Here is a 23,402-nt window from a genome sequence, read left to right on the forward strand (position 1 = left end):
CAAGACAAATAGGAGTATTTTGGAAAAAAATTAACAGACGAATGAAATTGCAAACAATTGAAAGATTGATACACTAAATTGAAATAAATTAAATTTTAAGAGAGACGTTACAAAAGTAATGACAATTTATGACATCAAAGCTTTCATCTTTGTGAAAATGAAAGCTTTTTTTTCCAACTCATTGTGGGGTTTTTTTTTTTAATTATTTATGAGCTCATTGTGGGGTTAAAAGGGGAGCATCTCTCCCCAAATTGAAAAGTCTCTTGAATGTCATGCGTTAAAAAGAGAGATCCAAAGCTATGATTGAGATGTGTCGCTCATTAAAAAATAAGTCAATGACATTATTCCTAACGTTAACGTCAAATTTCTTTCTCTGGCAGCTGTATTTTTATTTTTTATTTTTAGAAATACTAAACACATTTTCAGTCTCATGTTTTTAAATATACATTCTTTAACATGATAGCTAAAATTTTCATTAAAAAAATAACTTTTAAAAATAATTTTTAAAAAATAAAAATAAAAATTGAGAATATTTAGGGGTTGGGGGGGTTCAGTCCCAACCCCATTTCTAGTTCCGTCCCTGTCACGTCTAATATAAATTCTCACACAATAAGCGTTCCACCAATGTAGCATGAAACTCAGGTATAAATTCACCATATACATATAGATTTGTATACACAAATTCTTCTTTATAAGAACTATTAACCTTTCTAAATAATGATAACAATATTTTTACTGTTCTTATGTTTAGTATTTAAGCTAAAGTAAATCCCGCATTATGGATGTCTTTCAAAAATGTACAGCAAAGGAAATTTCCCAATTTGTTGGCATTGCTAGGAGAATATGGCTGAGAAGAAACGATGTAGTGCATGAGGGGGGCTTTTTGCATCCTAGTGTACTTGTGCAAAGAGCCAAAAAAGCATGGGAGGAATTCTTAGCTGTGACCTTTGTAAATACTGTGCAACAGGGACGATTACAGTCAACTGAGTTTCTACGATGGCAGGCTCCAGCTCCTGGTTGGGTGAAGGTGAATTGGGACGCTTCCATCGAGCAATCAAAAGGGTGGATGGGGTACGGAGCAGTGGTACGGGATGAACATGGGCTGGTGATTGCGGTTCAGTGTATAACTGTTGTGGGCTGTCTGGACCCGACGTTAGCAGAGGCCGGGGCGGCCTTGAAGGCGATACAATTTTGCAGAACGTTGGGTCTCCAAAGGATTCATTATGAAGGCGACACAAAAATTGTGATAGATGGAGTCAACTCAAATGAAGGAGATTGGAGTCGTACGGGTCTGATGGTGGATGATATTAAATTGCAGCTCCAACATGTCTCTCAATGGCGGATGACTTTCGTTCGTAAGGATGGAAATCAAGCTGCCCATATTATATGTCGAAGATGGCCACGACAGATTTTGTAAACAAGTAGTGGATTTTCGCTACTCCTGAATGTATCATGGACATAACGAGGATGGAGCGTATTACTTTATCTTCGTGAGTTTCATTTATTAATAAACTATCTGATATGTTTTCCTAAAAAAAAAAAAAAAATCCCGTATTATGGAGTAATTATGATCAATTTCAATACACACTTTCTCAACCATCCATTCAATTCAATGGTGTTGAGGATTATAGAAGAATGCTTAGCGAAGATTATTAGACTTCCCAAGAAAGAAGACTATCAATTTTTGCATTAAGGTACATTTAACTGTCTAATTTTTTATAATTTTACAATTGTGTTTTTTTAGTTTTGATTTAATTTATTGTGACGTGGCACGTTCTTAATTTGATGTGGTCATTAACGATACAAGGCAGATGAAGAGTAGTTTTGTTCGGCTTAGTAGATTGAAAAAAAAAAATGATATTCAAGTTTGAGATTGGATTCAAACTTGTACTTTTTGAGAAGGGTAATTTTATTTTATTTTTTATTTTTTTTATTCAGGGAAAGGGGCATAGAGGAAATTACAAAAAAACAAAGGTAATTTCATTTTAGACCTCTGAATTACCACGCGATTTGACAAGCCTCTCAATTTGAACCCTTGAACTTTCAATTGCAGTCAATTTGAACCCATCCGTCAGATTTTAAACGTTAAGAGTGAGACAATGATGTTTATACCCCCTAAATTTTTTAAAAATTCTAAATTTACCCTTAATTCCAAATTAAAAAATAATAAAAAAAGTTCTATAGCCTTGTGACCCGTGGGTCAGGCCAGACCCATGCTAGGTCTGGTGGATCTTTGGCCGAGACCTAGCGTGGGTTTGAGTCGTTTGACATGACACATGGGTCTTTCTTTCTTTTTCTTTTTTGGTTGTTTTTTTTAAAAAAAAAAAAAAAAAAAATCAGGGATATTTTGATCTTTTTATGTATTGCCGTTAGAAGTTAATGGCTAAATCTGACAGAGGGGTTCAAATTAACTACAATTGAAAGTTCAGGGATTCAAATTGAGATATATTGAAGTTTGAGAGTTTGTCAAATCTCAAATCAAATAATAATTCAATAGTATAAAATGAAGTTACCTGTTATGGGCTTGTGATTGTGAACGTGTTATGGGTCGAGATATGGGCAAAACTGCAAGAGTTGGTTTCTTGAGTTTACCTATGGTGATAGATAGAAAGGGGTATTCGAGGTACCCTAGCCTCCCAAGCAACTACAAGAGTTGTATAATAATTTTTCTCATAATTTTATAAATCACCTTTCCTCCTTATATAGATGGAATACAGTGAGTAAATTGAAACATATGGTAGTCCTACGTTTCCTACTGGGACATGAAGTCCTTTTCCTACTGGGACATGAAGTCCCTTATTTTCCTAATTAGAAGGGTTTGCTTTATGAGCAAGACACCTCTTTAATTCCCAACGTGTCTCAACCGCCACTTGTATCTTCACCCATGATTCCACTTTGACTCCCTTCTGCCACGTGTTGTTCTTGAATCATGACTCCAGGAGACACGTCCTCCATCTCCACCTCCATAGGAATATAGGTCTGTAACACTCCTTCTCCCTTAAAATTACCCTTGTCCTCAAGGGTAAAAAATGGATAGCGAAGCTGAAAATCAGCTATGGATTCCCAGGTGGCCTCTGCAGGAGATCGTCCTTGCCAATGAACAAGTATTTCAGTCTGCCCTTGACGAGTTCGATGTTCCATTATAGCTTGGGGCACAGGCAACTCATCTCCCATATCAATTGTAGGTAAATGATCCTGAATTGGATTACCTTCACCCACCCATTTTTTAAGGACGGAAACATGGAAGACATCATGGATTTTAGACTTAGGAGGGAGAGCCAAGCGATAGGCTACCGATCCAATTTTGTCAATAATACGATAGGGACCATAAAACTTTGGGGATAATTTTTTATTAAACCTTCGGGCCACAGAATGTTGCCGATAACCATGGAGACGCAAGTAAACCCACTCACCCAGTGAGAACTCCTTCTCAGTGTGTCTCTTATCATATATTTGCTTCATGCGATTCTGAGCTCCTAATAACTGATGACGCACCTCTCATAGAATATTATCACGAGCAACAAGAGCCTCTTCCACTGCTGCTAGACGTGTGGTGCCCGGAATGTATGATAAAAGAGAAGGTGGGCTGCGACCATAAACAATCTCAAAGGGAGTTCGCTTAGTAGCCGAATGAAACCCAGTATTATAGCAAAATTCTACCCAAGGCAACCATTTAACCCACTGCCTTGGAGCTGAACTTGTGAAACACCGGAGATACATTTCAATTGTTCGATTTACCACCTCTGTTTGTCCATCCGTTTGTGGGTGGTAGGCCGAGCTAAACTTGAATTTGGTTCCATTGAGATGAAAGAGCTCGCGCCAAAAGAGACTTGTGAAGGTAGGATCTCTATCGCATACTATGGAAGTGGGAATCCCATGTAGGCGAAAAATCTCCTCAAAAAAAATCTGAGCCACTTGAGGTGCCGTATATGGATGTTTTATTGGGGTGAAATTACCATATTTGGAGAACCTGTCAACCACCACAAAGATTGTGGTTTTGCCATAAGAATTGGGTAGGCCATCGATGAAGTCCATCGAAATGTCCGACCAGATTTGTGTCGGAATCGGCAAAGGTTGGAGCAGCCCTGCAGGTTTAGTGTTGTCGGTCTTGTGCCTCTGGCAAGTGTCACAATGTTGGATAAAATCCTTGAGTTGTTTCTTCATACCGGGCCAATAGAATACTGACCGAATCCGTTGGAGCCCCTTTTGATAACCTTCATGTGTGTTGTTGTGGAACTCGGCTATAATGGCTGGGGCCAAATCTGAATCTGGTTTGATATACACCCGATTCTTAAAGTAAATGAGGCCTGAGTGGAATTGCCAAGGACCTACTGCCTCACCTTGCAGAATTTTCTGCACTAATGCTTGCAGCGTGGGATCCTGTTGAATTTCAAGTTGGATTGGTTCAACCCAATGCGGCACTGGTATGGATATAGCCGCTAATGTACCTTCCATTTGTCTAGATAATGCATCTGCTGCAGCATTTTCATGGCCCTTCTTATATTCGATGGTGAAATCATACCCCACCAGTTTGATTAACCATTTTTGTTGTGCCTCTGTGACAATGGTTTGATCCCATAGATATTTGAGGCTCCGATGATCTGTTCGGACTACAAACCGTTGACCCAGTAAATAAGGGCGCCATTTTTGGATGGCCGTGACAAGAGCCAACATCTCTTTTTCATATGTAGAGAGATTAAGATTTTTACCATGAAGTGCTTGGCTAAAGTAAGCAATAGGCCGATGATCTTGCATTAATACGGCTCCAAGTCCTACTCCCGAAGCATTACATTCAATGATAAATGTTTTGGAAAAATCAGGCAAGGCTAGCACTGGTGCCTGAGTCATGGCACATTTGAGTTGCAAGAAAGCTTGCTCTGCCTCATCAGTCCACTTGAAAGAGTCCTTCTTTAGGAGCTGTGTTAAAGATCGTGCAATAGAACCGTAGTTTTGGATAAACTTACGATAGTACCCTGTGAGTCCCAAGAAGCCACGGAGGGCCTTGATGGTGGAGGGTTTTGGCCATTCCAACATTGCTTTGATTTTTTCAGGATCCATGGCGACTCCATTCCGCTCAATAATATGTCCTAAGTAATTAACGCTCTGCTGGCCAAAACTACATTTACTTCTCTTCACATACAACCGGTTAGCCCTCAATATATTAAAAACAGTAGTTAAATGACTCAAATGTTCCACCCATGATTTACTATAAATTAAGATATCATCAAAGAAGACAAGGACGAACTTACGGTTGACTTCACGAAATATCTCGTTCATCAATGATTGGAATGTGGATGGGGCGTTAGTAAGTCCAAACGGCATTACCAGAAATTCGTAATGCCCATGGTGGGTTCGAAATGCTGTTTTCTCCACATCCTTTGTGTGCATTCGTATTTGGTGATACCCCGAGCGGAGATCCAATTTGGAGAAGTACTGGGCCCCATGAAGCTCATCCAACAATTCATCAATTACCGGAATGGGGAATTTATCCTTGACGGTGATCCGGTTAAGGGCTCGGTAATCTACACATAAACGCCAAGATCCATCTTGTTTTTTCACCAAAAGAACGGGTGAGGAGTAGGGACTAGTGCTGGTGCGTATAACCCCGCTGTTGAGTAGTTCCACAATCATCTTTTCAATTTCATTCTTTTGATAATGTGGGTACCTATAAGGACGCACATTCACTGGACCTGCTCCTTCTAAAAGCGGTATCTTGTGATCATGGGTTCTTGCCGGAGGGAGCCCATGTGGTTCTGAAAATAATTCTTGAAAATTCTCAAGCAACTGATGCAACTCGGGATCTGTTACGGATTGGCCTTGCTGTTCTACCCCCATATGGACAGAGAATAATTGGAGGAAGAATCCCCCTTGCTGCCGCCTCAATTCTTTCCCCATTTGAGGTCCCTCAATAAACTTATTTTTAGGGGAAGCCGTGCCCCATAAGGTGACCTCATGCCCTTGCCACCGGAAGGTCATTTGTAGTTGGGAAAATTCCCAAAGGATGGGACCAAGGGTCCTCAACCACTGGGCTCCAAGAACAGAATCATACCCACTTAAATCAAGAAGGTAAAATTCAAGCACAAAGAGAGTACCTCCAAGATAAACATGAACATTCTGACACTTTCCCTTGCTAGCCAATTTGTCACCGTTAGCCACCATAACTTCAAATTTCGTGTTCTTGTCGGGTTGTATGCCCAACCGTGCTGCGAGTTCAATATTTAAAAAATTGTGGGTGCTTCCCGTATCAGCTAACATCATCACTCGTGTTTTCTGGATGACCCCCTTAATACGCATAGTTTGCGGTGGTTGAACTCCAGTGATAGCGTGAAGAGAAATTTCTGGAATTGCATATTCATCATCATACTCGTGCTCCTTAGCTCCTCCTTCGAACTGGATCTCTTTTTCCTCTGCATACACTCCTTCAATCAAGAATAATTTCTTGCATCTATGGCCTGGAGAAAATTTGTCATCACAGTTGAAGTAGAGACCTCTGTCTCTTCTGTCTTTCAGTTCTTCAGGGCTCAATCTCTTGATTATTGGGGAACGGTTCCTAGATAGATTTGCTGAGGGAAGGGGTGGAAAACTAGATGGATTCGTGGTCCTTCTTACATCAGAAAAATTTGTGGTTCTCCGTTGGGCATTGGACCTAGCTTCGAATAGTCTTGCTAAACCAACTGCTTCAGTTAAAGATGATGGCCTTGAGGCTTGGACTTCAGCACGTATATACTCCTTAAGCCCACTAACGAAGCCCCCTACCTGCTGGGTTATGGATAGTCGTCCAGCCCTACTTAGCAATCTTTCATATTGGCTTTGGTACTCACGAACAGTACCAATTTGGCGTAGCTTAGTCAAATCCCCAAAGAAGTCTTCGAATTGTGTCGGTCCATACCAAACATGGAGCCCTTTCTTCATCGCCTCCCATGAGAAGTCTTTTTCGCTTTCCTTAAAAAGTTGGTACCATAGTTGGGCCTCTCCTTCAAGATGGTACGCTGCCAATGCCAATTTTTCCTCTTCTGCTGTCTTCTGAAATTCAAAGAATTGTTCCACTCTACAAACCCAACTGGTTGGGTCTTCAGATCCATCATACCGGGGAAAATCTAGTTTGGCTAATTTTGGGATCACCGAATTAGAATCAGTCCGGTTAGTATGGCCTTTGACAGATTTGTTCTTGGATGAACTTGCATCACCTGACAGATTTTCAATACGAGAGTTTTGAAATTGGTTGCACATGGCAGCCATCATCTCCTCCATGCGTTTGACTATGCGTTCCTCCATGGTGATCAATGAACTCAACTCCTTCTCTACGCGCTCTAGTCTTTGGTCTGTCATCTCACAACTTTGCTCTGATACCAAATTGTTATGGGCTTTTGATTGTGAACGTGTTATGGGTCGAGATATGGGCAAAACTGCAAGAGTTGGTTTCTTGAGTTTACCTATGGTGATAGATAGAAAGGGGTATTCGAGGTACCCTAGCCTCCCAAGCAACTACAAGAGTTGTATAATAATTTTTCTCATAATTTTATAAATCACATTTCCTCCTTATATAGATGGAATACAGTGAGTAAATTGAAACATATGGTAGTCCTACGTTTCCTACTGGGACATGAAGTCCTTTTCCTACTGGGACATGAAGTCCCTTATTTTCCTAATTAGAAGGGTTTGCTTTATGAGCAAGACACCTCTTTAATTCCCAACGTGTCTCAACCGCCACTTGTATCTTCACCCATGATTCCACTTTGACTCCCTTCTGCCACGTGTTGTTCTTGAATCATGACTCCAGGAGACACGTCCTCCATCTCCACCTCCATAGGAATATAGGTCTGTAACATTACCAAAATAAAAAAATAATAAAAATAAAGAAAATTGATTCAGCCCAAAGGAATAATTGAAACTGCCAAAAAAAAGGCGGTAAACGTAGACAAAGTGCAGTAAACGGAACAATTTACTGAACAACAAAGAATAGGAAAAACCATGACTATCCCAAAACTCTTCCAGAGATGGAAAATTTGAATTTGCAAAGCATGTACTTTATATAAACCCCTAAAATTTGTTAATCTTTTGTGTCTCGAGTAACGTGTAAAAGCTACCTCTAAGATTTCAATTTGTCTTTATGTGATTTGGGATTAAGCACGCCCGCTCATATCAGAGTATGATGGTTTGAAAATCTTTCCTTTGCCCACTCAATGCATCAACAAGAAATTATGTACTCTTGTTGAAGTACAATTAGCACAAAAGCAGGGGATGAAATTGAAAATCTTTGTTTGCCCCAAGCACCATTAAGATGAAACCAAAAAACCCAACACTTGTCCAAATTATGTTCTGAGATATTCTAGTTGAAGCCCCTTAAACAAAAATTTGTGTAAGTTAAACAATCAAATTGACTGTGAGAAACAATCAAAAGCAACTAGAAACCAAACACAAGGAATTTATTTTCTAAGAACAAAAATCACCTCAACGGACAATCCCCTTCATATCTTTTGTTTCAAGCTTACATATGTATTCGACTTCCATATAAGCTAAAGTTGGTGGACACCCTATGAAACCAATAAAACTTATATCCCTACAGTAAGATATCCTAATTGCCTGAAGCTGATGGCATCCTTGAGAAGGGCTTTTTATCCACGGTCTGAAATAAAATCACAATATGAGAGACCCATAGAATACGACCCTAATCGAAATGCATGCAATTGTCTCATACAATATAGGGTGGTAAGACAAATTCTTCAAAGCTGAGCAAGCATTAGCCAAAGTCACAAACTCGTACCTTTAATTGTTAACATTATTTATCTGTCACGATCCCAAAACTCGTAGGGCATGTTTGGCAAAAGACCTTAATGACCCGATACTATTTCTCAAAAAACTCAACTTCTCAACATTCTTATTTTTTTCACATCAATCAATTTTTGATACAGTAAAAAGGTCCGAAGCGTTTGCCAAATAGGCACATAGACTTTTAGCAATTTCCCTTAATAAAATGGTGATGAAAATGGGCTAAATCCTAGTTTATTTATTTAAAGATAAGAAAATGGCTGGAAAATTTATGGTAAACATATTGATACCACAACTTGAGACCTGTCATTTTAGGCACTTTAGAGAGAGCCCATAAAAGCTGGCCAAGGAAAGCCCATGGATGGAGGACCCAAATCTTGGATTGTTGGAGATTTTGGTTAGTGGTGGTAAAAAGTCACTTTTCTGGCAGCTTTTTACTTTTATTTGTTCGTCAAACACTTTTGTTCAAACTATAATGATGAAACGACAGCAATAATTGCGTCTAATTTTCTCTTTTCAAATCCACTCCACTCTACACTAGAAACAACCTTGACCTCTCTCTCTTTATGTAGAATGACAGCAAGAAAGAAAATGCTTGTTTTTATTTTGAACGGTCCAATCACCCAGAAAAGAAAAAAGGGATTTCAAGGGTCCAACTTATAATTTATCAATCATTTGAAGGACGATTCACCTTATTCATTAACAAAATTTCAAACTTAACCCATTATTTTGCTCATTGCTGCAATAGTTTGAGGGATACTTAAGAAAACAAAGACTTAAAAAAAAAAAAAAAAAAAAAAAAAAAAAAACTATTAAATGGTGAAGAATTTGGTTAAAGACAAATTAATGAAAAGGGATTGGCTATAAATTTGAGAAGGGTAGGCCGATAAAGAAAGAAATTTGGTGAGCACGAATCATTCTAAAAAGATTAGTTAATCTGAAGTTTTTTTATAATTACTTATAAAATTCAATTTCATATAGTCGTCTCAATATAGAATTGGAGTGTTACATTACATGTAAATGTCATAATTAACCCTAAACAATTTGATTTTTGTGGGGGCCTCAACTCTTTTCATTTTGGTGGATAAGTTTGTACCTTATCATGTACCAAATTACCAATCACAATTCAAGATAAAAATAAAAATTGATAAATAAATAAGTAAAATCTGCTATAGTATCTTTTCTAATCAAGACATTTTCTAAAGAAGATTGATTACATTCCTTCAAAATAAAACAAAAAAACAAAAAGGAAGAAGAAGATTGATTAACAATGGCCCACGCTATCTAGCCGTTGCACCCACTCCACCGTTTGCCCACGTGGCACGTAATTTGAAAATTGCCAGCATTTAAAAACCAAAGTCGACCGTTAGATTCTTTCTTAGCGTAACCAAAAGCCCTCTGCTGCATCCACGCTTTCTCCCAAGAAGAAGTTGGAAACAATGGCTTTTGAGACTGCATTCACAGAAGAAGAAATGGTAGTCAGCGAGAGCGTCGGATACCCGAAAGCCTACGCGAAGCTCTGCCGCGACCGCCGTGTCAGTCCCTACAGCCATGGCCCTCCTTTCACTTACACACCTTACAGTCTGGAGCAAGATGAGGTATGAAAATTACCCTCTCTTTCATTCTCTGATTGCTTGCCTAGAAAACGCAGGAAAATAAAAACAGTAGAAGAAAATGAATTCTGGGTTTTGTAATTTCAGCCTCTTGGTTTTCAGAAAGTAGGAACACTCAGCATAAGCAAGACAATTTAATTCTGAGATACTGAAAATGTTAATATTTTCCATTTGAATCCTTTTCTCTGCAAACAAACACAGAATTTACTGGAATTCTTAGTGCTCTTTGGTTGTCATTAAAAATACGAGATAATCTTGTCATTTTTCAGATCTGGACATAAGATCATTATAATTAGTCAGTTTCGCTAGAAATTCAAACTTCTGATATCTGTAATGTAAACGAAGTATGGGTTTCTCATGAATTAAACACTTTTGTGTCTAGAATGTTGAATGAATTATGGGTTTTTCTTAGAATTCTGTTTTTTGTTTTTCTCTTATAATTCTTAAAAAATTATGGGTTTCTCATGAATTAAACAAGTTTGGATCGGATTTTGGGTCTAGACTGTTGAATGAATTATGGGTTTTTCATAGAATTCTGGTTTTTTTTTTTTTTTTTTCCCACTTATAATTCTTATTTTATGCTGGTCTTTGTGACATCTTTTGGTTTTGCAGACCTTGAGGGCAAGGGATTTGGATCAGATGTTCCCAATTATTGACCCGAAAGCTAAACCAACAGCGAAGCCCAAGATCTATGTCAGTCTCCTGTGGAAGCAGCTCAACCACCTCGGGTACCGCTTGGAGTTTTGCTCCATAATTCCAACATATGAACACATTTACAAAAATTCAAATTATGGGGTTTCTGATTTTCCTTCTTTTCTTCAATTTTAGGAATGCTGGCTTTGACCCTACAGTGATTCGAGTCGACCCGTACGGAAATGTTCTTTACTATCATGCTGATTCGGCTTCTCCTCTAGCTTGGGATATTGATCATTGGTTTCCTTGCTCAAGTATACAACTTGATCACAATTATACCTCTGTCTCTCTGTTTTCCCTCTGTCTCTCATATTTATTGGTCCTTTGGCTAAAATTGCAGGGGGAGGGCAAACTGTTGCAAGCAATCTGAGAATATTACAGCGTCAAGTCTGCAAGAAGAAGCATAGTAAGCTGGAGTTTTTGATTCCATGGTGGGAATTTCAACTGGGTATCTCTGTAAACCAGTTCTTGTCCATTTTCGCCTCCAAAAACTCAGATTTCAGGTGGGTCTGTTTCATTTATTTTCCTTTCCATGCATTTTAATCTATAACAACCAAAGGTTGGTAATAATTTCTTGTTTCATACTTAGCAGGCACAGAACATTTTCATTTTTGTTTTCTGAAGGTGAAAATGAAGAATTGAATGCTTCGCAGAAAATAGAGTCGCATTCTTTTCCACAACATTTCATCGAATCCAAAGAGAGAATTGGCCTTGCTCCTGCAGCCATTGTTGTATCTAGAAGGGAACATTATGACACATCGTCAACCTTGAAATCACTGGATTACAATAGGCAGCTAAGGTCACAGTCCCCTGCAATTGGTAAGTAGAAGAATATCAAATAGGTGACCTGTTTCAGTTGTATATGAAGAGAATTCCATTTCCTAACAACCCCATATTCATTTGATTGTGATAGCTGCAAGAAAAGTAAAGCCTAATGTCTTGAAAGAAAATGAAAACCCGGACTTTGTTACGAACCCATACCAAGCAATTGTCATGGCTAGAGATTCCTTGAAACAAAGAGAAGAATCTGTAAAGATGCAGACAGAAGTACAACAACTGGATGATGAGGTAAATGAGCTGAAGCAAAAGAATGAGGAGGAAAAGCTCACAATTCAAGAACTGGAATTGGTGCTGATAAAACGCAGGAGAAGGGCAGAAAAGTGCAGGCGACTAGCAGAGGCACAGCATTCATATAGGACTATGCTAGAGAAGATGATTCGAGATGCAATGCACCAGTAAGATCAATAAAAAATAAATAAAAAAATAAAAAAAAAACCCTGACTAATGTGCAAAGATTGTTGCTTTTAATTAAAATTTTCTCATATCTGAATTGTTGCTTTGTAGGAGTGTCATTTATAAGGAGCAGGTGAGACTGAATCAGGCTGCAAGTAACGCACTCATGGCAAGACTTGAAGCACAGAAAGCAATTTGTGATGCCTCAGAGAAAGAACTTCACAGGAAATATAAACAAAGAGATGAGATTGAGTTACAGATTAGGCCTGACTGGGAGCAAGCAAGGAAGAGATCAAGAATGGATGATACTTTTTTTGAAGAGAGGGACAGTAGAACCGTTCTTTGTTTACCAGGGACCAAGCCAAAAACGCCTATACACAAAGAACTGAGAGTGTTTCTAGAGGAGGAACAGAGGGCATCTGAAGCTGGTTTATCTCTTGATGAAGAAGGAAAGCTAAAGGAAATTGAGGAGGAAGTGAAAGTACCTGCAAAAAATATTACCAAGGAGAAGCCTGAAGAACATAACGGATTAATTGTTGCCTTGGAAGATGAAATCCCACTTGAGGATAAGCTTCATAAACTTGAAATTGGAGAAGGGAAGAAATTTAACATTCAATTCCCAGTTCCTCGAGAGCCAGAAGTAGAGGAAGATGAAGAGAGCAGGAAGCAGCGTGGTAAAGGGAATGTAGAGAAATGGCTACAAATGCTTTTAGAGAGTACTCCAGAGGAGCTGGATCCTCAAAATGTGAATGAAAGCGAAAAGAGCAAGACTGATGATATAATCAGAAAACTGAATCAAAAGTACCCACAAAAGGAGGTAAAGATTTCCAAGCCTCCAGAATCTGAAGAGAAGGATGGTGTCAAAGGGATAGAAGAAATCGTTGAGATAGAGGCTAGAGAAGTACAGAAAGAAGAGATCAATGTGGGTGGTACTGGTATCGTTGAGGGAATTGGAAGTAGTAGGTTTGAGGGGGGGAGGGAGAGAAGGGACCATAATGGGAAGGAAAGAAAGCTTGTGAGATCCGAGAGTGCCAGGGGCTTTCGGCGAATTCCGTCTTCTCCATCTCTGATGTTGGGGATGAAGAAGGGAGTGGACTGCATACGCAAGAAGCCGATGGTAAGTGGTGATGATGATAGCGATGGAGACCATGCTGCAGGGAACAGTTTCATCAAGTCATCCATCAGGACGATCAAGAAGGCAGTGAAAATATGAAAATATGCATATGTTTAATTTTCTTTTCCTCATTTTATATATATATTTTTTTTTAAAGAGTGCTAGGAATCGCTCCTCAAGCTGAATAATTAATTGTGTGAAACTTAGGTATTCGATTGTTATTTGTCTATAAGAATGGTTGTGGCCAGATATTTGATAACAGCTTCTTGTTGTTTTACTACATAAATCCAGTTTCAGTTTCTTGTAGTTTTACGCAGACCCAATGATTCAGATTTACAGTGTAAGGTAACGTGTGAGCTTATATATATAAACACAGCAGAGCAATACAAAAAGAGAACATTAACGAAAGAAACCAAATCAAAAACCAACAAAATAATACTGCTCGACCAAGCAACCAATTACCACCCTAAAACATAGCCACTCACCTGGGAAAAATTCCTGCTCAAAACTCTCTAACAAATTCACCTCAGGAATGCCATAAATAAGATAACAAAAATGCTAAAAGGATTGTATTGACTATCTGAACTCAAGCTCATTAGCCAGATTCCTATTCAACTACCCTGCTTCAAGCCTGGAACGAAGGCATCAGTAAAACTGGTTAATCAAGCAGACCTAACATTGTCAGTTCAATCGTATGAAGGCCTTGGACACAAATAGACGCACCACGAATTTCATATAGATTACTTTTCATTACAATTTATTTTAAATTCATTATATTAATAAAGCAATCCATTTCACAGACTTGCAATAGATTTTCAAGATGGAAGGAGAATGCGGGAATGTTACTAATAGTGTTGGTTGTAATGGCTCATGATGAAAATTTGCGAGTGCCATGAATGGCTTCCAAAAGGTGCTTAGCTTCAAATTAGTTGTAGAATGAGCTGTGAAGGCTAAGAGATATATCTATAAGTAGATAATGAGTCCCACTTTGACCTATGAGACAGATGACAACAAAGTCAGTTATCTTGAAGTCCAAATTTGGATCTAGAGTCTTCTTTGCAACAAAACGCTTCATCAAAAGAGAGCTAGAGGAGCTGGGGTAAATATTCATCAAATCTACTCAGAGAAACAAGGAGTGCAGTGGCAAGTGGCATACACGCATTGTAACAAAGGACACGTCGATGGAAGGAAAGGTAGCCGAAGATGGTGGAGGAGAAGACATGTGGCTTGAGTGGGTGGAAAGGTTGCAGCAGATCTAAGATCTAAACCCCTGACAAAAAAAGGTGTTGAAACTAAAAAGAAAAGGGAACCAAAGGGAGGTATATATGGAAAAGTTTATAAGGGAGGGGGTAGTGCGGAGGAGGGAGCATGACGGAGATCAAGAAGGTAGTGGTAGGTGAGGTTTTTTTTTTTCTTTTTTTTCTGAGCAGAGTGTTGTGCAAGTGGCATGTGAATGCAAGTTCCTAGGTAACGTGGGAGCTTGATAAGTATCTAAGCATTTTAGTTCTCCTGGAATTTCTGAACTGCTAGATTTGTGTCAACTGTTCCTCCTAGCATCTGCATATAGCTATACATCTGCACAAAACAAAACATAATGCACAAAACAGAATAATTGGCAAGAACAACCTGGTGAACTTCGAAATCGTGTAAATAAGGCTAATATAAATCATGTCTTGATTGTACAGAAGATGCAGGAAGGTGAAAGGAAGCATTTGGTTACTAAAGACAACAAAGAAACGTTCCAATATTATACTATCAGTGTCCTTGCATTCTTTAGCATTGATTACTTTCTTCCAACGACAAGGATATCGTGAGATGACAAATTTGGGAGGAAGCAGTATATGTCACATCAGTAATTTAACAAAAGCATTTACATTCAACAGTCAGTGACCCCTTTCACAAAATTTTTTTTTTTCGTTGGACATTTACAGGGAATTACATCTATCAAATCTCGAGACAGTTTACCAACAACCATCATCAAGATAACAATCCCCTGTTGGCAGGAGTTACAAAATCTCATTTACTCGTTTATTACATGGTGAGGGGAGTTAGACTACGGAACGGAATCCTACCCGTTCCAAGCAAGATGCAAGAGGGGACGAGCGTGTCCCGCCGCCCTTCCTTGTGCAAAGCATTGCGTGGGAGGCGAAAGAAGCAATCCATAGAAAGATTTGTAGTTTGCATTGGCAGCTTCCCTCAAAATTCCTATAACAGTTCTCCTGATCTGAAAAGTAGCTTCTTCTTTCTTCAGTCGATCACCACTTGGTTCCATATATGTGTATGATGTTCAAGCTTTTCTTGCAATGCAAATTCCCATGTTCTATTCTATCTTTTCCTCCCAAGGCACCTTTTGGATTTAGAGAGCCAATTCATGATCCTTGGGTCCATTAAAGACTGTTGAGTGCAACCACCCTGAAGTGTGTCGGTCCTTTGTTTTAAAACTAAACACAAAATTAGAAATTCCTTCAGCACTCTTACACATCAGGCTTTCCCCAATAACCTTCATCCCCACAAGTACAGATGCCATCCTTGAAATGGTGGAACCGTTCAGTATCCCTAACAGATATCTCCCTGCGAACAACTTTAGAGATAAATTTGACAGTATTGTGACAGCTCTGGCACATGTATAGATTCTTGGTCACCAAAATTGGTACCCCAGGGGCAGTGTTAATGAGCCCAAATGCAATGGCCAGTCTCTCACTGTGCCCACAAAAAATCTCAGCTTTAGAAGCTTCAACTTCATCCATAGAACTCTTTTCTGGCTCACTAAAACCGATTGCCTTCATTTTCACATAAAATCCCTCCAAAACTGCTTTTAATTCCTTTATTTGAGGGTGGAAATCATCATCACTAAGGAAAGCATGAACTTTTCCCTTGACCTCCACCCAACTGCACCCGGGATCTACAGTAAGCCCTGTCTGTCTCATTGTCCTTCTCACTTTTGCAACTTCATCCCATTTACCACTGTCAGAATAGAGATTACAAAGGAGAATATAATACCCAGCACTAGTTGTATCCTTTTCGAAGATATGATGTGCGGCAAGTTTGCCAAGCTCAACTTGGCGGTGGATCCTGCATGCATTCAACAAGGCTCCCCATATGGCTGGATCAGGTTCGATAGGCATTTTCTGTATGAACTCATGGGCATCCTCCAATTGCCCAGCACGGCCAAGCAAATCAACAATGCAGGCATAATGCTTCAGATTAGGGGTGATATAATACTGATTTTGCATGCTATGGAAATACTCCAAACCTTCCGTCACCAAACCAGATCTACTACAAGCACACAACAGCGAAATAAATGTAATATCATCTGGACTAACCAGTTCCCCCACCATTCTCTGGAATAGTTCCACAGCTTGTGCTCCTTGCCCCCTCTCGGCATACCCTGTCAGCAGAATATTCCATGCTGCAACATCTTTTTTGTGTCTGTTAAATTGGTTCCATGCAGATCCCATTCTTCCACATCTTACATACATGTCCAAAATCGCATTGGGTATAAAACCGTCAAACCCTACTCCAGTCCTCAATGCATGGGCATGAACCTCTTTTCCACACATCAAAGCTCCTATTCTACCACATGCAGATAGAACAGAAACTAAGGTTACAGAATTTGGCTTTAAATTGGGTTTCATTTGGCGGAAGAAAATCAAAGCGTCAAAGCTCCTATTGTTGACCCGAAGCCCGAGGATGATTGAAGTCCAAGATATCACATTCTTGTCAGGAATAGAGTGGAAAACATCTAAAGCTTTCTCAATGCATTTGCACTTGGAATACATATCAATGAGCGTGTTAGCAACTAAAACATATGAGATGAGCCCTGTCCTGTTAGCAAGCTCGTGAAGTTTAACACCCATATCTAAATGGCCTAAACAAGCGCAAGCAGATAGAACACTGGCTAGAGTGATCTCATCAGGCTGGACATCCTCTAGCTCCATCAATTTGTAAGTTTCCACGGCTTTAGCAGGTAGCATGTTATTCTCATAACTTGAAATCATCGACGTCCATGACACTACATCTTTATAATCCATTCTAGAAAAAACTTTTTCTGCAACCACCCAATGCCCAACAGTTGAGTACATCTGAATTAAAGAATTATACACTGAAACATCGGCTCCAAACTCTGTTCTCATAACATAACCATGGACTTCCCTGGCTAATCTCACATCACCAAGAAGCTCACAGGCAGAGATTATACTAGTCATGGTCTTCAAATCTGGATCTACAGAAAGTTCACGCATCAAAAGAAACAATCTTAACCCTTCCAAACACTCTCCATTCTCAAAATACCCAGAAATTATCGCATTCCAAGATATCCTATCTCTACTCGGCATTCTATCAAACACCAACCGTGCTCTTAGAACATGGCCGCATTTCACGTACATAGTGATCAAAGCATTAACCACGTCCACATCCGACTCAAACCCAAATCTTAACACATGCACGTGAACCTCCCTCCCCCTCGCCAAATCTGGTACGCCCCCACAAGTCCTCAACACACATGGAAAAGTATACACATCCGGCTTAATACCAACCCACAACATCCTGTGATACAAATCCAATGCCTCGTCGAAAAACCCCGCCTTGGCATAGCCACCCACCAACACATTCCAAGAAAACACATCCCTCTCCTCCATCCTCCCAAACACATACCAAGCATTACCCAAATCACCAAACCTCACAAACATACTCAATAAAGAATTACCAAGTCTAACACTTAATCGTGTCATCGAATTCGACACGTGCGAGTACACTCTAGCCCCCTCATCGTACGCTCTCTTCCACTCGCTTAGCCTTAACAAAGCAATATAAGCGTCTTCTTCTACAGAAATTTGAAGCTCTTGCATCGAGTCTAGGAGCTTTAGAGCTTGTTCTAAGTTTCCAGTAAGGCATAGTTGACATATATCTGAATTTGGGTTGTGGTTCGTGATAGAGGAGGAGGAGGAAGAGGGGGAGGTGTTAAGAACTGAGACTTCTTGGGTTCTTTTGAGGGAGAGGTGGTGGGCTTGGAGGTTGTGAGAGAAGCTGAGGAGTCTGGTGTTGTGGGTTTTGGGAGTTTGATAATTGGGATGGTCAGGGTGGAGAGGGACTGGAGAGGTTTTTGCAAAAGCAGCCATTTTTGCAGGTGCAGAAGCAGAGCATGGTTTCTCAGAGGTTTTGGGTTTGGGTGAGGTTTAACGGTTAGAACGTACTGAAGTTGATGGATGATGATGATAGAGTCAAACGTTGTCGTTTCAGCTTTTTCTCCTATTTCTACTTAATTTTGTGTTCTATCTATAATTCTATAATATTATGTGTAGCACATTCTTTAATGAAAAAACTTTCCCTATTCCTATTTAACGACAATATCTTATGATTCTAAGACTTAAAATGGTCAAGATTTTAATATCATTGTATTTATTGATATCAATGATATTATATTATTTAAATTATTTGAATGAGGTTTCTACATATTTATTGTGTAGCATTACTAACAACATTTTGACAAACCCTTTTTTCACCTTTTTTACTGTTTACTCCGTTTTTTTTTTTTCAAAAAAAAAAAAAAATCACTACAAAATAAATTATTTTCACTTTTCAATACAAAAAATTTAAAACTTTATACCACATCAATCTATGTCTGCTACCGTATTTAAGGCAAAAGAGTTTGCCAAACATGCCTTAAATATAACAACATTAATGACTCCTTTTTATTTAAAGTGAAATGAAGATAATTAACTAGCAAGACAATGATGAATTTAATGAAATAATTAGCCTAAACTCACCAACAGGGCACCTTAACCGACAAGTTAATCTGCATTTCATTCATGGGATACTATTTCACATCTTATCATGTTTAGATTTATAAGAAAACATTTTCTTTGGAAGAAATGGCAATTAACCCATTGGTTTAACGGTATTATATATCTAGACAACAAATTAAAGGATTTTTATGATTATAATAGAAATTATATCTATGGTTTCATCAGAAGTACAACCCCAAATATCACATCTCTATCATGATTAAAACTAACAAAAATTGCAGGTGCATGGTCAATACTCGTTATTTGTTCTATATGCCGTATCAAAAGAAATTGTATCACCAAATAACTTATAATCAGTGATCATCTCAACATTTGTCCTAAAAATATTTGTTACCTATTATGCAAATCTAATTGTACTACATAATAAAAGGAAGAATTTCCTTTCCTTTACTTTGAAAAATTTCCAAACAAACTCATTGCCTAACCATATTTTACTTCTCGTTGTCGCTTTTTGTGAAGTTAATTCTTCTAATCTTGCTTGACATAACTTACGAATTCATACTCTTTAACTTTACACCACTATCATAAGCCAAATCAATTTCTAATGTTTGGATCATCTCTCTCTCACTCTCTCTTGTTCAGCTCAAAATCCCTCTTTACAACATGTAAATATTCTTTTTTTTTTTTTTTTGTAACAAACCACTTCATAGAAAAGAACCAACAGAACAAAACCCTCACAAGGAGGGGAGAGAAGGGGGTGGATCTTTTCCACTACAAATGGGAATAGAGAGAGGAGGGGAAAATAAGGAGGGAATGCAGCCCGAGATAACTCTTGCCGCGGCCCTATATGCCACATGATGGGCGCAGAAGTTTGCACTTCTGTTGACTTTTCTGGCCTCCCAAAGGGAAGAGGCCGGAGTAAGAGAAATAGTGTCAGTAATTACATGATCAATATGCCAATCCAAGACTTTAGAAGGATGCTGTAAAGATGAGATTACAATAGAGGAGTCTCATTCTAAAATGAAATTATCAAGATGCATAGAAGCTGCCAAGGAAGCTGCCAAAAGGGCTGCTTGAGCTTCACCATAAGTAGGATTACAAGGGGGCCTGACTTGGGAGAGGATTTTGATAATCTGCCCATTAGAATTTCTGCAAACAGCTGCTTGCACAGAGAAACTCTCTCTAATGGCTGTATCAAAATTCACCTTGAAGATGCCTGTTGGAGGAGGAGACCAAAGCTCTCTCATTGGTTTAGAGGAAGGAGTCTAAGCTGCATGGTGTTCCAAGGAAATCCGATTGATTTTTGCAGCCAGCTGGGAGGCTTCAGGGATAACACCATTATGGACTGCTTGATTTCTGGAAAACCAAAGCAAATCACAGAAGACAGCAACATAGATTTGAAACAAATGTGAATCTGCAAGAGGAATACCAAAAGAACTATGAGGAGTTAAAATACCTTTTATCCATTCTGGAAGACTGAGAGAGGACCATTTTAACGAGTCTAGAGGCCAGTGAGAAGATCTCCAAGATATTCTAGCAAAGAAGCATCTAAAGAAGAGGTGAGAAAGTGAATCCTCTTCCACATTGCATAGAGGGCAAATTAAATTGGCAGGAGGTATGGGAAAAATAGCATTTAACCTAATCTTGGAGGGGACTATGTCCCAAGCAATTTTCCAAAGGAATAGTTTCAGCCTGTCATTTAGCTTGAGTTTCCAGAGGAGCTTCCAATGACTGGAAGAGAGAGGGGAAAACCCAGCTGAAGTTTTCGGGCTGCTAATGAGATTATATGCAGATTTAGAAGAGAAAGAACCATTAGCAGAGGGGTCCAGATATGCTCATCCAAAGAGAGATGGGTATATTTGATTTTTAAGATTTCCCTAACACTGATAGAATCAAAAAGAAAACGAAGGAGAGGAAAATTCCAAGAAAAAGTGGAGGAAATAGGATCATAACAGAAAAGATCCGAGACTATAAGGTTGGGAAGAGGGAGCAACAAAAGAGGGGAGGCAGAAGGAGAGAAGGAAGGAATGGTAGGCATCCAAGAGGAGCTCCAAATAGGGAGAGAGGAGGAGCTATGGATTCTGTTACAGGCACCTTGAGAGATAAAAGATTGAGTTTTAAGGATACCTTTCCATAACCATGAGGAGGAGGAAGAAGAAAATGATGGGAGGGAGAGAAAAGAACAAGAGTGGTGATACTTACCTCGCAAATGAGCAACCCAACAAGAGTCTACATTTGAGTGAATTTTCCATCCTAACTTGGAAATGAGGGCCAAATTTACTTCTCTCATTTTCCTGACACCCAAACCTCCTAATTCCTTTGGAAGACAAAAGGAGTCCCAAGCCTTCAAAGAAAGGTTCCTGGTTTTTTTTTTAGAGGAAAGCCCCACCAAAAGTTTTTGAAGGCCTTGTCAAGTTCAGAGCAGATACTAATGGGAAGTAAGAAAGAGTTCATGGCATAGGAGGGAAGAGTAGCTGCCACTGATTTGATAAGAACAAATCTGCCAGCTTGAGATAAAGTTTTTGCTCTCCAACCTTCAACTCTACTGTGAACCTTGTCAAGAAGACCTTTGAAAGCTCTTTTTTTAGAATTCCCCATCAGAATAGGGAGGCCAAGATAAAGAGAAGTAGAAGGATTAGAAGGATAAGGAATAATGTTGGAGATAGCTGAAGAAGTGGAGTAATAGGTGTTCTTGCTGAAACGAATGGAGGATTTTGCAGCATTAATGGACTGACCAGACCATCTACAATACTTATCCAAACAAGATTTAATGCAGCCAGCTTCAGAGACAGTAGCCTTCCCAAAAATTAGAAGATCATCAGCAAACAACAGATGATGAATAGCAGTGCAGTTCCTAGCAATCTGAAGACCTTTAATAGAACCTTTTCTTTCCTCTTTGAACATAAGTCTAAAGAAGACTTCAGAACCCAAAATAAAGAGGAAAGGAGAGAGGGGATCTCCTTGTCTCAACCCTCTTTCAGGGGAGAAATTACCAAAAGGGCTTCCATTAAGAAGAATGGAGAAAGATGAAGAGGAGATGCAAATTCTGATCCAGGAGATCCAAACGGGGCTAAAACCCAATTTTTCCATAATAGACAAGAGAAATTCCCACTCCATTCTATCAAAAGCCTTCTCCATATCCATCTTGAGAAACATGTAACCACCTTTGCCTCTCTTGGATTTGAAAGTATGAAGGAGCTCATGAGCCAGAATCGTATTGTCTTGGATATTCCTCTTTGGAACAAAAGCAAATTGTAAAGGAGATATGATCTTGGGAAGAAGGAACTTCAGTCTGTTAGCCAAGATTTTAGCAATAATCTTATAGACTATGTTGCATAGGCTTATAGGCCTGAACTGATGAGCAGTGTGAGAGCCACTTATCTTGGGAACCAAGGCTATAAAGGTGTGATTCTGATCCCTCAAAAGATTGTTCTCAAAGAAATTCCAAATGCATTGCAGAACATCCACTTTGACATGACACCAATATTTCTTGAAAAAAAGGGCAGTGAAGCCATCTGGACCAGGAGCTTTAGTGGAGCCAAGACTAGATAAAGCTTGAAAAATTTCTTCCTCAGGGGGGATGGAGCATAGAGAGACATTCTCCTCCTCAGTGATGATAGAAGAGAATAAATCCAGCATTTCAGCTTCAATGGGAGGCCTAGAAGAAGTAAAGAGGGTTGAAAAGTGAGCAGAGAAATTCCCACCAATATCTGCTCTTGAAGAAACCCAATCACCAGAATTCAACTTGAGAAAGTTCACAGCATTGGATCTTCTCCTGATGAGAGTAGAAGTGTGGAAATACTTAGTATTGAGGTCCTTGCAAGTCAACCAAATTTCTCTGGATTTAGAGCGCCAGAGGATTTCTTCCTTGCTGAGGAGATTTTCCAATTGCAACTTCAAACTAATCTCCTGATCAAAAGAGGAGGGAGAGGGAGGAGATTGCTGGACAGAGTCTAAAAGGAAGAGAGTAGCCTTAATCTTTTTTTGAATGTTACCAAAATGTTGAGAGTTCCATTTCAATAAGGCTGATTTGGTATTTTTGAGTTTCTTAGGAAAACAAATGGCAGGGTTACCAGGAACAAATTTTTGCCAAGCAGCTTCTATAATCTGACCACAAGAAGAGTCTTTGGTCCAAAATTCCTCAAACCTAAAGGGTCTAAGAAGGAACAGGGAAGAGTTGTTGGTATTTAGGGAGATGGGGTTATGGTCAGAGTTGTGGGCAGGGAGGTGGAGCAA

The 23,402-nt window shown here is 39.2% G+C and overlaps 3 protein-coding genes across 4 annotated transcripts; 2 read left to right on the plus strand and 1 right to left on the minus strand.

Moving 5' to 3' along the window:
• Nucleotides 1-778: 778 nt before the first annotated feature.
• LOC148585000 (uncharacterized) lies at nt 779-1,417 on the plus strand. The gene has a single exon (XM_088517644.1). It carries the CDS (start codon nt 779-781, stop codon nt 1,415-1,417), a length of 639 nt encoding a protein of 212 aa, XP_088373770.1.
• Nucleotides 1,418-10,164: 8,747 nt separating this feature from the next.
• On the plus strand, nt 10,165-13,683 carry LOC132187525 (trichohyalin). Of its 2 annotated transcripts, none has more exons than XM_059601863.2 (7): nt 10,165-10,367; nt 10,995-11,110; nt 11,211-11,329; nt 11,416-11,578; nt 11,665-11,894; nt 11,989-12,310; nt 12,420-13,683. In XM_059601863.2, exons 1-7 carry the CDS (start codon nt 10,209-10,211, stop codon nt 13,519-13,521), a joined length of 2,211 nt encoding a protein of 736 aa, XP_059457846.2. In that variant the 5' UTR covers nt 10,165-10,208; the 3' UTR covers nt 13,522-13,683. The 2 variants fall into 2 exon arrangements, with proteins under 2 accessions (XP_059457846.2, XP_059457848.2); XM_059601865.2 differs by having other exon boundaries at nt 11,668-11,894.
• Nucleotides 13,684-15,268: 1,585 nt separating this feature from the next.
• ECB2 (Tetratricopeptide repeat (TPR)-like superfamily protein) lies at nt 15,269-18,584 on the minus strand. Its single transcript, XM_059599936.2, has one exon. The coding sequence runs from the start codon at nt 18,537-18,539 to the stop codon at nt 15,897-15,899; it is 2,643 nt and encodes an 880-aa protein (XP_059455919.2). The 5' UTR covers nt 18,540-18,584; the 3' UTR covers nt 15,269-15,896.
• Nucleotides 18,585-23,402: the final 4,818 nt, after the last annotated feature.

Source organism: Corylus avellana, chromosome 6 (assembly GCF_965113065.1).
Source record: "Corylus avellana chromosome 6, dhCorAvel1.hap1.2, whole genome shotgun sequence".
In the NCBI taxonomy this organism is placed as follows: domain Eukaryota; kingdom Viridiplantae; phylum Streptophyta; class Magnoliopsida; order Fagales; family Betulaceae; genus Corylus; species Corylus avellana.

What these genes read in the sequence shown, in the direction of transcription:
- LOC148585000 (XM_088517644.1), top strand. Translation starts at nt 779, where the DNA reads ATGGATGTCTTTCAAAAATGTACAGCAAAGGAAATTTCCCAATTTGTT.
- LOC132187525 (XM_059601863.2), top strand. Translation starts at nt 10,209, where the DNA reads ATGGCTTTTGAGACTGCATTCACAGAAGAAGAAATGGTAGTCAGCGAG. An exon ending in TCCAAAAACTCAGATTTCAG is followed by an intron (nt 11,579 to 11,664) that starts GTGGGTCTGTTT and finishes TTTCATACTTAG; the next exon opens with CAGGCACAGAACATTTTCAT. An exon ending in ATTCGAGATGCAATGCACCA is followed by an intron (nt 12,311 to 12,419) that starts GTAAGATCAATA and finishes GTTGCTTTGTAG; the next exon opens with GAGTGTCATTTATAAGGAGC.
- ECB2 (XM_059599936.2), bottom strand. Translation starts at nt 18,539, where the DNA reads ATGGCTGCTTTTGCAAAAACCTCTCCAGTCCCTCTCCACCCTGACCAT.